General features: G+C 41.4%; 1 protein-coding gene across 4 annotated transcripts in view; it reads right to left on the bottom strand.

Annotated features, from left to right (window-relative positions):
* LOC105569714 (RNA binding protein fox-1 homolog 2) overlaps positions 1 to 13,485 on the bottom strand; it is a 281,021-nt gene that overhangs the window by 184,854 nt on the left and 82,682 nt on the right. For all 4 annotated transcript variants that reach the window (XM_012026391.1, XM_012026389.1, XM_012026390.1 and 1 more), the window contains exon 3: positions 1,201 to 1,243. In XM_012026391.1, coding sequence (XP_011881781.1) covers positions 1,201 to 1,243 — 43 coding nt within the window. The remainder of the gene's footprint in view (positions 1 to 1,200; positions 1,244 to 13,485) is intronic.

Raw genomic sequence — 13,485 nt, 5'->3', positions numbered from 1 at the left:
TACTCTAGATTCATTAAGTAAGTTACCGTAGATTGTACAGTGCTGCAGATTCATTAAACCCGATTTTAATCACAAAGGACCTTTGATGGATTAGAGTCAATTTTCCCTTAACTATGCATATACATGCACAAATATTAATAATTTTTTAATTCTACGAAAAAATGAAAGAAAAAAAGAAATCTCCCCCCGCTATAATTAAATCCCCTGATTGCTAGGAACTAATAACGAGAGTGCTTTGCGGCGGCTATTGTATAACAAATTTTTTTTACTATCTGTGTGTTTATATTAATTATCGAATGTCTGTATTACGTACATGGTTAAATCTCGGTCTTTAGCCAGACGGCACGCTTGCGATCTATCGCAATTGAATATTTATGGGATATGTATTCCGTCGATTTTTTTAATACGTGTCCAATCTTATGGTCCACCGTATTATATAGGTCGATCTTTCTTATTTTACCCTAAGCAAAGATGATAGGATCAGATTAAAGTTTTTGCGGGACGGTCCACGGAAAAATCGATATACCAACTCTGTAACGAGAAAGCGTTCGCCAAACTCATCCCAGGATCAAGCCGGATTAAATGCGCAAGGGATTAAAAATTACTCAAGCACTGGATTACGTCGGCGCCGAAAGGAGAAATCATTTTCCATCATCCGCATTACCTCTTTAGAGTCTTTTACGCATAGAATGCTGTACGTATTGAGCAGAATACTAAATTGTATAGATTTCTCAGCGGTCGTACAGTTTCCAGTGATTTTAAGATTGAATAAATATCGTCCGCCTAGAATTCCGTGACTATCTAATAAAATGTCTTCGAGAATTGGACGATATTCATTAGATCGAAATGCTAAATAATATATTCAATAATAATTTAATATACAAATAGTATTATGTCCGATAACTTTTTCATTTTATCAAGAATTACTTGACGCCGGTACGTGACTAACAATAATTCAGCTTACAATCGACCATAACTGCCCACAGTGGTCGAATCGGTGAGACGCCCGCCTAGAGCGTAGGGAAGTCCAGGTTCAAACCCTGGCTGAGGTAATAATTTTCGCGATAAATTTTCTGTGCTAAAAACACGTCGCCAGTTACGGTCGGTTGTAAGCTTAATTTTAATTTCAATAACTTTTAGCGCGCCGAAGATAATCTCAATCGTAAAATAGCGTCTAATGAAATTTTACTGGCTACTTACAATATGTGCTGTTCGATGTGGCGTTTTGGCTCGATAAGTCGACCTGCAAAGTAAAAAGAAGAATTTTAGATACAGTTTCTTGTGTATCGTATGTTACGTCATAAATAAATTAGCTCAACGAAAGTGCTCATTCCTTATTTTCCTCCCCTTCACAAAAATTCATTAGCGCATAAGAGTCAGTTTCACAAGCGTTGGTTAACTGCTGACCAAACGTTAATTGATTCTCTGTCCCTTCTTAGATAGTAAGATGGAAAAAGATACGGAGTTGAGTGAACTCTGCTCTCTAAAAGTCAATCGGTGCATCACTGAAAACGAATTGTAAGTATAGCGCTGAATAATTTAGCGAATCAGCGAAAATTCGCTGTTTTCAGTAATAATCCGCTGATTGACTTTTAGAGAATGGTTAACGATTAAGCGACGTTTATAAAATTGGTCCCAAGATGAACGAATTAAAATTCTACGTTATACACGCCTCTCTTTTTAGCAAAGCGGTCGCAACGTATGACACGAGAATGAACGTCAAAATTCACCTCGGAATATTGTATTACGCACTCTTGAATCCTAAGAATCACTTTAATCTGCATAACTGAGACGTCCGACTTCATACCGGCTTCCAAAATAGTGGCACCGCGCGAGCGCCTCGCGGAGAATTTAAATTAGATTCGGGGGACGCGCGGGCCTCGCTTACTCTGTCGAGCGCGCATATTAGCATCGAAAAGAGGAAGATGCGACCCGGCTTTTTTCTTTTGTTTTATTCTATTTTTCGGCCGATCGATCGATTGACCGGAAGGTCGAAGATTCTCCCGTCGCATCGTTCATGCGCAGCATCCAATAAGGCGGCCAAAGCCCGACGACAGCCGAGGGATTTCACAGGGTGAATCTGCAAGAACGGCTCCGGCATGGAAATCGCGGACGGCGTCGAGAATCGCCGGGATGAGAATTTTATCGCGCACCCCGCTGTTCCGCCCCAAGATTATTAGACGTATACAGGCTGTCCCATTCACGCTCTTCGCGTGACGCGTATCCTGTGCGAGAGAGAAACCTAGTAGATCACCTTTGTTACACTCGGCGCCACATAGCAGCGGCTGGGATACACGGTGATGTCAATCCCTTCTTGCCGATGCACGCATCACGTGTCTCGCCTAAAGACTCATCGACGAGACAACCTGTAATATCGTTCGATCTCTTTCGCGAAGTCGTATCTCGATTTTACGAAATTCTCGGCTTTTGTGCTTAAACGCTCTGGCCCAGACCTTGCGAAAGAGATCAGTCTTTCTTTACCCTTTCGTGGGAATGTTTCTAGATGCACGGAGCACATTGTAGATCAGACTGAAGAGAAAACGCATGTAAGAAGCCGCGACGTGCACGAGATGTGATCGTCGTAAACGTAATGTGCAGATTTGCATTGCATTTGGAACGCTCTTCAACCGCTGGGGCTATACCGGCGTGATAGTATTAAAAATTCCTTGAAATTCGCGTGCTTAATCTTGATTAAACGCTGAATCCAACACTAGGCGCTTCAACTCCTTAGAGCGGTGAAATTTTTGAAATTTCCCTTAACGAGAAAATATGCGGGACGAGGGCCGGGGATCGAACCGAGGACCCCACCGTTACTAATCGCTCGTGTTAGCGCAGAGCTACACGTCGTCCCGAAGAGAAGAGAGAAAGAGATCAGCCGATACGTCTAATAATCCTGGTGAAACCGCCCCTTGCCGTTCCGCCGCCACGTCGCGAAGGCGCGTCTCGCAAGGCGGAGGGTAGGTAATTGAAGGGCCGCTACGTGCCGCGGTTTTCGCAGTTGCAGCCGCGCGAATCGAACGGGAAACGCAGTTAGCGTTTCATACGTGCCGCGCGATCTCTCGCGAGACCGTTTGGTCGTCGCGTCCGCGCGAATTAATTACGATCCGGATATAACGCGGCAACGAAAATAACCGGCAGCTTCCACCTGGACGGTTATTTTCGACGGTGGAAAATGTTGCGGCTTGCGTGCCCCGCGTGTGTCTGCCTGTGTGTGCGCGCACGTCAGAAATCACGATTATTATTTCCTGAACGGTGCGCTACCGGAGTGCCTTGTCGAGTGTTTGCCGTGGTAGGTAAATGCCACGCTTCTGCACGGCGCGGAACATCGGCGCCGCATTTTCGCTCTCGCCTCTCGCGTTGCTCGCGCGGACTTACATAACGTAATTACATTCCGCGCGATGCATTCCGTACGCGAGGAATGAACACACGTACTACGTCAGCTGTGCTGTGAAAAAAAAAATTTTTTTTCCAGTACCGTCTATCCGAAACATTTCCGATGGTAATAAAATACCGTCTTACGAGGGAGCAGGGGTACGCGCGGCGCTCGTCGGAGAAAAATCCGATCTCGGTATTATTGAAAATTAGGTCAGTGTGTTCGCCACGTCGCGAAATACACGCTCCGGTAATCCGCCATTCTATTTTTACTCTCTCTCTCTCTCTCTCTCTTTTTTATCGCAATCTCCGATTTCTTCGCGCTTTCGATTGCGAAACTTGCGCGGAGTCCCGTGATTGAATCTAAGTCAATAGACAAAAGAACTGCAAACCGGCGATCGGATCAATCAATCGTCCCACCGTCGAAACGGATAGCGCCATAAATTCTATCTCGCGAATTTCGACAGGTCCGCGTGCGCAACCGGGCGCAACTGCGGACGAAACTGCAACTGCAAACCGAGCGTAATTGGAAGGGCCGTGGGGCGCGCGCTATGTACCCGTCGCGTATATGGAAGTTATCGCGTAGAAGGGCCGTGAATCGAAATCGAAAACCTCCGGGCGCGCACCGGCAGCGCTTTCGGCTTCCGAATTAGGCGCGTCGACACGTAACACACTAATCGAATCGCCACACACATCCGAGGCACTTGCAGCTGCGCTACAAACTTTCAATCGCGCGCAAATTGGCCCCCATAAATCAACGCCATCGCCGTAAGTCGCGAGCGAGAGTAGGTAATTCGCGTATTACCTGCAGCGCGACCACACGGTGACTAGGCGCGATTTCTCGTAACGTCGATTACCTATTTTGCTCCATTTGGGCTCGCAATTTTACACCAGCTTGTAACAACGCGGTAAGACAGGTTTTACCAAACGCTAATTGCGTTCGTTATGGGATTTTGAGAATTGGTACACGGAGAGAATTTTCTCTTAAAATTTATCCGGAAAATCGTGGGACAACACATTTCGAAGAATTTTACGAGGGTTTGCTGAAATTTTACTAGTAAAACGTATGGTAAAATTTCAGAAAACTCTGATAAGATTCTTCGAACTGTGTTGTTCCACGATTACAATATTTTCAGAGTAAATTTTAAGAGAAAATTCTCTCCGTGTAAATCCTGTATTGTATATAAATCTGTACCTGAGGATCAAACATCCCAACTGACATTTAGCAAATTTATATGCCATACTTTTACTGGTAAAATGTATGGTAAAATTTCAGAAAACTCTGATAAAATTCTTCGAACTGTGTTGTTCCACGATTACAATATTTTCAGAGTAAATTCTCTCCGTGTAAATCCTGTATTGCATATAAATCTGTACCTGAGAATAAAACATCGTAACTGACATTTAGCAAATTTATATACAGAAGAGCCGAAATTAATTTGCAGTTCTATAAGTTGTTTTTTTATAATACTCTTCAAAAGTTTGTTTAAAAATACTTTATTCAAACTTCCGTTCAATCTGCAGGTACAACTATTTAACACTGTAAAGTAAATAATTAGACCTGTTGAAATAAAAATCTCAAATCGATAATTGTGTAATCACGACAGTTGTACTTCTCAGGTACAGATACATAAATGTATATAATTTTTTGTAATGCAGATTAAACTGCAGTGTATCTGCTATTACAAGATAAAGGTTGATATTTGCAAGTTAACTTATCGTTATGTTAGCTGTATCAACATTAGTTACAAGGCACAAATGATAATACGACATGGACGTTCAGCAATTAATTATGTAACGTAGTTCTTGAACAATTCAAAGCGGCATATCTTATTGTAATTAAAATAACAAACGTTTGTATTTTCGTAACATAATTTCATGAACGACTGAAAGTAACGTTTGTAACGTTGCAAAAAATTTCAACCGCACGGAAAGAAAATGTTCACGAGCGGCGGCGTATAATTACAATTTTACGTAAATCAGCGTGAAATTTGTATTGTTCGTATATTAATTAATATGTAAATAAACTTTAATTTAATTCACAATTAAGCGGGCATTAATATTCATACTGCCTTTTACCCATAATTACGTCACGATCCAAATTACCTATCACTTTTGACAATTGAATTTGAAAAGCAGCTTGGTCTCCGAAAATATTGATGACTCAATGTAATTAGGGTACTACGTTTTATCTACATTGCAAATATATTTTCCCGTAATACTACCAAAATCCATTCGAACACGCGTGGCAATGTTTTAACGAACTCGTGGTGTAAAATTCACCGACTGAAATTTCGTTTCGAGAAAAAAAATCACCGCGCACGTAACGGCTCTTGTAGACCCGTGTTAGTCTGAAAGACCGCACACTTCCGTTGTCTCTCTTGCGTTTCCTCGCGTATTTGTCCACGAGCGTCCACCGTGACGGTAATCGTAAAAACGTCGTTTCCCGCATGTAAAATCCATTTCGTTAGTTTGGAAAAAAGCTATCGGACTTTGTGGACAGTGACGCTCGTCTCACACCATCGATCCGGCGCGATGTAAGCCGGGAGCAATTTATTTCACTTAAATTTAATTACGATATACGACAGTACCTTTTTTTTTAAGAGATTTGTATTTATGAAAACTGACACAGAGCTTTAGAAAATAGATCCAAGCTACGCGCCGGGGAAAAAGAAACGTAACCTCGCGCAGCAAAGTTCATCGTTTTCGGGAGTAAAAAAGAAACTTTCGGTTTAAGGAACCTTTGTTTACCAAATCACGTTACTAGATTTTTGCTAACGACTTTATGGGAAGTTCGCAGATTTCATTTCCGAGTGGGCCGTAAATCCTAGAAACTTTTCAAATTAAATTTCTAAATTGCGCTTGATCTAGCGGAGGGCACTCTCGGCCTCGCTTAACTACCTTCCTTTATTTTTCACGCAGGCGAGAAAGTCCGGACAGTTTGACGAGCGTTTACCGAGTTTCGTTCGGGAATTCTCCGCGCGCAACTTCCGGAAGTCCCGGCCGAGAAGTCCTATGGTGGAAATAATGAATAGCTTCGCACTACGGATGATAAATGCGGCCTTGATAAATCGCAACATCCGCCACTAAATTTGTAGTATGATATAATGAAAATGTGCTCGTACAGCTAAAGCTCTCCGTCTTGTCTGTTATCAGGATTAATGAACTCGACTCGAAAGGCAACGTAAGAGAGATTCCTCGCAATTTCATTATAACTTCGACTGGAAATACTCGAAACTTTTCGTCGTAAAAAAAAAAATAAGTAAATCGCCTTTTTGTTTCTCAAGAAATACGCAAACGTTGCACACGCCGCGGGATAAGAGGCATCGCACATTCTCCCGCAGCTCTTTCTTTCCACTGATTTCCCTAGGCGGAAGTTTAATACGTGTTATTACTTTTCACAACTCTTGTTCAACATTAAATACCTTCCGCAGCTAATCCCAAAATCTTAAAATCTTGTTAAGAAGCGCAGTCGATTGGGATTTAAGAACATACAAATTTGTTGTCGTAATTTTATCGGCAAAGGAAAGTTCTCTGTTACGAGATAGGATTCTGATATGAGATAGCAGGTTTTCACGAATCCTTTTTCGCAGCCATTATACAATCAATTGTCCACTAAACAGATTTCACTCCAAGGGTAATAAATTCGCGGTAGAGCCAACAGATGATGCCAATTAATTTAGCACAAACTCCGCTATCTCGCATTACGAGCCTATCTCATAAGAGGGGACTTTCCTCTAATGATCTGTTAATAAAACTTCTAATATCATCTAAAGTTCTAAAGTTAACATTAAAAGAACTGCAAATATCCAATCATGTTTTCAACGAAAACCGTCGTTCGCGCGTGTTAGCTTTTTTTGATATCTTGGAATATTACGATATCGCTGAATAAACTAAAGCGGCGGTTTAGTGTATTAGCCTGGAAAATTGAACGGGCTAACAATGTCTCGGGACCGTAAAATCCGAATGGGAGAAAGAGTAAAACCGGAAGGTACGCCAGTAGCGGACAAGACGATGGTTAGAGGAGGAAGAGAAAAAAAAAAGCCCGATGAAAAGGGCCGGCCGAATTGAGGTCAGTTGAATAATAAATCATTCGGCGAAGTCCTTTTCAGAGGCTGGAGGGCCGTAAACCTTTTCGTATCCTTCTCGGAACAATCGTATGAAAACATGAATCCCTGAGCTCGGCCGAAGAGAGACAGAAAGGCGAGGAAATATAAATGGAAGCAAAATGCACGTAAAATCAGCCCCGCTTCGAAAAGTAACTTCATCGAGCTCTGATTAATTTGCGGAAGTGCAAAATTGCGCGATGGGTATTTTCAGGAGAAAAAAAAACGAAAGAACGTATTCTTTACGCATATTTTGTACCGTTCGCGCACTTTAAAGCACACGCGCGCCATTCTTTGACCCAACTCCCAATTTTAGTTTAACGCATTCGTTTAACGCTTCCGTACACCCCCTCGGCAATCAATTGCTCCCACACCATGGCAACTACACACGTTCGCAATATAGCGGTTGCTCCAAAATTCCGAGCACACACGCCCAATATTTCCGGACAGCATCACGTTTCCCTCGTATTTCCGTATCGCTTACGAGGTGCCTTTCATCTTATCGAATTCTCAGTGCCGCTGGAAAAACAGAGGCTGCGCAGTGATAATAAAATACGAAACTGGCAATATCTGCGTGACGGGTTCACAAAGCTTATGGAGAAATTACGTGATTGCGTGAATGTATATAAATACTTGCGCGCGAAAGTCAGTATTATTTCCGATATAACATTACTGTCACGATAAAAATGTGCATAACAAACGGCAAATTAAAAATTACCGCATGTATAACAACGTGTCTAGACGGTTATTAGCTCAGTCTGTTGGCTTCGTGTTATCCTTACTTTGCTTTGTTATGTTCTTCTAGAATTATTTAGTTTAAGAGGTTGGGAAAATAATGAGCTATTTGTCCGAACAGAAATTATTGACGAGAGGAGAAATTCTCGGAGCGTTCGAAAAGAAAAAGCACGATTCTGCGGCGAGCGAAACTTTGTTCACACTTGTATCCCACTTTCTTTTAAATACATTTATACGCGTTTATATTTCTGAAACAAATATCTTTTCGATCAATTCTAAATGTAACACAATGTCTTCGTAAGATTTATACAATTTTTTCGTTAAAAATGTATTGCAATTTACTGCAAGTAAATAGTTTCTTGAATACCAATATCGCCGAAATTACGTACTGTCCCCGCGCATTTATTAATTATAAATTAAAATTAATAATTTAATTAATACGGTGAAATATTATCGAGTATTGATTTTTAAACATGACGGGATTACCAAAACAAATATTATTCCAATAATAATCTCCGATTTCAAATACCTAAAAGTACAAAACAATTTACTGTTCCAATGGAAAAACAATTGTGCCGACAGTAAAACTTGAAATGCATAATAATTTCCATAACCGCGCAACTCAATGGCTACAATAGAAAGTTACATTCCTGAGATGCAAACGGATAACCGTGTACGTGGTAATGGATACGCAAATTGCAGTTGTTCAGGATAATGGTATCATGGATAAGCCTCGCAAAACGATAATACGTTCGACAAGGAAGATAAAGTTCCGCCGTTACGAGCGAGATGGAGGTAGAATTTGCCTCTCTTCAGTCCGTTCTAACGTCCGTTCAAAAACGTCTTTATATTTATCTGACCTAAATTTGCAATTTTACGTGTGTCAAATCTAAATGAAAATTTGGTTCATAGTTCACGGGCGTGGATAACACATCGTTTTAAAAGTAATCTAAAAGACTTTCCCCCCAGGTAGTAGAGCAATGTTAGGATTTGGTCGTAAAAATTTTAATTGCATAAAATCATCAGAAAACTAATAAAAACTTTACGTGCATTTTATGCAAAGATAAAAAGTTTTTTATCTCAAAGCCAAGATTTTCACTCATAGCATGGTTTGCTATATATTTCTTAAAAATTTCACGCATTAAAAGTACATATTATCTTTTTGGATAGAATTTTCAGCGAAAGAATTGATAGATTTGCAGAGTTACGTTCGTTTTAAATTGATGGTAGATTCAAACTGATGATATTTGTCGATGTAATAGTCTACGTAATAGACAAAGCCAGTAGCATATGATGGCAGTGCCAATATTGTCGTTCTAGTTTATGACAGAATCAGATACGTTCTTTCACAGCGTTCTTAAACGAAAAGTACTTTTTTTTACTTCGAGCGATATGACCGAACAAAAAAGTGACAGCGACATAACTGAAATGGACGAATATTCTGTAGACCGTGATGGAATCTCCGTGCAGCAATTGCTTCGGTTAATAACTTAGAACAGCAACGATATGTATGCGTTTAAAATCAATGTTCATTTACGGATACAAAAATAAGAGAGTTTGCATTTCGCAATCAGGATTTATACTTCGAGTCAGATTTAAAGCAGTGAAGCGATAATAAATTCTAATAGACAATTTGTATTTAGACTTTGACTTTAATTGTGTAAAAGATGCGATGCTCTGTGAAATGCATAAATTATTATTGATTGACAGTGAGATGTCTTTTAACGATTGCAAATATCTTTCCTTCTTAAGAACATCTTGAATAAATAAATGCCAAGAAATTCGAATCGCGTCTTTTCTGTACGAAAGCTCGACATATGTCCCGACCTTTAATAAGTTTAAAAGCAACTACAAAACTTTCCACAAAGAATATTAGAAATTCTTATGTCAATTTTTTAATTGTTTGACTTATATTGAAAAAAAAGATTTGCAATTAATATAAGCTATGGTTTGCGAAGAATATTTAATGCCAAGCTATTTGCGAACTTTACATTTTTACCAATTTTCGTTGTTAATAATTTTAATCGCGCCGAGTCTAATGATAGACGTTCGTTAAAATTGAACATCGACGAAATATACGTGCAATCTGCTGTGGCTCTAAGCTTCCATTTCCATCAGTTGATTTATTTTGAATAAAATTAAACAAAGGTGAAAGAGAGTTTACGGTCGAGAATTGCGGCGATCGCGATTGTGGTTCAGGGAGAAGACACCGGTGCGAAGATCGAAGAGTCTAACTTTCTGGGTCCACTTTATTCGAGTCTTGATCAAGATTCGCGGCGGGGTCTCAATAGACCACTCGATCGACCGGAAGTGATAACGGAATGCACCTGTGCTTTCTCGTAATCGTTCGAGGATCTTCATCGTTATTGCCGCGCTTCCCTTAAAAGATTGGAAAACGGAGATATTGAGATTGGAGCAAGGATCCTCCCTCGATCAACCCACGATCAGCATCAAAGAGAAGCGAATGTCATCGAATCGTGATTTGTGGAGATTAATCGACCGAATTATAATGCAACTGAGTCTGTACGTAATTAGAGTGCCGTCACTCTTTGTTCGTCATATTTTGTAACGTTAAAAAGTGCACTCGTCTTCGCTTATATAATTCTACAGATTTTTCAAGCCATATATAGGCCGTATATGCAGCAAACTTGAAAAGCTTTACGAGAAAAATACATAAGCTACGCGCGTAATACAGAAATAAGCTCGGAAGCAAATATTTTATGTCGTAAAACAAATCAGACCACATGGAATAAAATATATGAGTATCGACAGGAAGCAACAATATAGTCTCTCTCGCAACATCAAAAACAGATAAACATGACAATACGGCCTTCTCTCTGCCGTGTTTAAATATTAAGGGAATTAAGCGAACAACGTGATACAGTTGCGAGCTGCGCATCGCGAATAATCGTCATTCGTTGAAATGTCAACGAAACGAAACAGATCATCCATGAGAGCTGCATCCGCGAAAAACAAAAAATGTGCCGTCGACAAACTGCGGCACAATTTTAACGCGAGCATATTTTAAAATTATCCCGTCCACTCTGCCGGCAATTTACACGAAAATTTACCACTCTGCCCCTCCACTTTCTCTCGCTATTTTCCGACGGACTCCGGGGCGCTTCTCTTCCGAAAGATCGAGCTGAGGTACTCCAATAAAGGATTATTTCTTTCTTCTACCTTGACCCGCCGCCCTCTCGAGAGTTCGCGAGGGAGAGACGATCGATCTCGCCGAGGCTCTCGTTGCCGAGAATTATTTACACAGCGCGGGCTCCGAGTTCATTATTGAATCATTATTCCCGTTTTAATAGTTCGCTAAACGAATCGCTCAAATACAAAGATCGTAACGTTGAAAGCGAACTATTTTCGCTGACAATACCGCACCTGTGTGCGATCGATTTCCTCGGCTAGCGTCGTGTCCGGGATAAAAATGAAACACCGCCGCGGTGTAATTGAATGTTGGTACAATAATGAAAATGTTTCGCGCAATATTTGAAGCCGGCGAAAGTACGCGAACGCAAAATACGCGATACGCGTATCGCGTCGATTGTAATTGAATATTTGCTTACGATTAAATATCATTTCGTTATTCATCGAAAGCTAATATCTGTGCGTATGCCGTGTTACACAAAACATGTACTGTACAAACTGACCGGATTCAATTAAACGTAGATGCGATAGATGCTAATCCACGTCAGCGCGGATCACGCGAGGCTACGTGACGTTACCAGCGTTAACGCAAAGCTACTTGAATGCGAAACCCGAACGGCGCGTTCCCGACGATTGTTATTCACGTACGTTCTAATGCGATAATTAACGACGTTGCAGCGAATCGCGAATGAAATGAATTACAGCCGCGCACAGCGGCGAATTTTATCGCGGCCGCGACCGCGACCGCGCCGACGTATAAAATTTCGTCGCCCACGTCACAACACCCCGGCTGCGCATTGTTCGCAGCACGTTGCGGAGGCTGGGGATACTCGGCCGTAAATTATCGTGTCCGGGATCCCGTCGTCGACTTTTTCGCCTGACATATCCGCGAGTCACGATCGGCGATCGTGTAATCCACACGACGCGTCGCATCCCGGCCGCGACGCCCTCGTTGGAAGGCGAGACCGATATCGGCGCGATATCGAGCGTGCAAAAAGTCCGCTCGTGATAAACGAGCGAGGCGCGCGATCGATCGAGAAAGGATCTTGTTACAGCAGCAGGCGGTGTTGGGTCCTTAGGAAGCGCGACGCCGGGTTTCCTCTTGCCGTTGCGGCGCGACTCCTCTCGTCGCCGCTTTCTATTCGTCGCGATTTCACCGCGCGCTCAACATTTTGCATTTTTTCCCTCGATTCCAATTTCCTTTCTCCATCCACGCGACGTGATTCCCAATGCGCGCGTTCCGTTTCATTTGCACGTTCTTTCATCAAGATTCTATGAGGTACACGAGGTATCGTACGAGGTATCGCAAATAATGGCTGTTCTCTCGATAATAAAAGCATCGACTTGCAAGGTATTAGAGTAACTTAGCTTTGTATAGAAAGCCGAGAAAAGAAACGTTAGTTTTCATGTATGAAATGTATATTGACTACATGTATCATTTACTCGCGACGTCTTCCTTCCCAGAGTTCTTTGAACTTCTGACCATGAAAATCTCGCAGTCCACGGCTGCAATTTGTCACAATTTTTTTATTTTTAACATTATCAATCTCTCGCTATATTCCAAATTACTTTTCATCTTTTTCTACTCGTTTTAAATGCATCTGTTCCCCATCAATTGGAAATAATTTAAGATTGCAAATTAATAAAACAGAATTCGCAGGAAATCGTACAAAGTGAAGCGGTCGTTATCAACGAGTCCTTGTAGAATCAGAGGGAACACGTCGCAATGGTGAAACATTAAAGAGGCGTCCCGAAATAACAAACGTTTAAAGCCGCTTTGCAAAATTAAGTCAGCAACCGGGTTATCCTGGTACACCGCTGGGATCCAGGTCACCTAGCGAAATTTACGACGGAATGTATCCTGTAAGAGAAACTCAATAGCCGGCACATGGTGTAGAAACGTGCACGGTGCGGAGGGAATTTATTCGGCGATAGTAAATTTGTTTAACGCATACATTACACCTTTAACTACTCTCGCACGCTATTGTCTGAATCACAGGATGTACCAAACTATTTTGGAAGCCCGAATCCTGTCGGCGCTCTGTGACGCTATTTGAAAGTTGATCCTTTCCTTCAGCAAAAGTATTCAAAACTCAATAGTTCATTAATAATCTAACTATGG

Source organism: Vollenhovia emeryi, unplaced genomic scaffold (assembly GCF_000949405.1).
Source record: "Vollenhovia emeryi isolate VEMERY1.0 unplaced genomic scaffold, V.emery_V1.0 DF939123.1, whole genome shotgun sequence".
NCBI classification, from domain to species: Eukaryota; Metazoa; Arthropoda; class Insecta; order Hymenoptera; family Formicidae; genus Vollenhovia; species Vollenhovia emeryi.
Note: the sequence above shows the minus strand (reverse complement) of the source record. Positions and strands in the feature narration are given on the sequence as shown.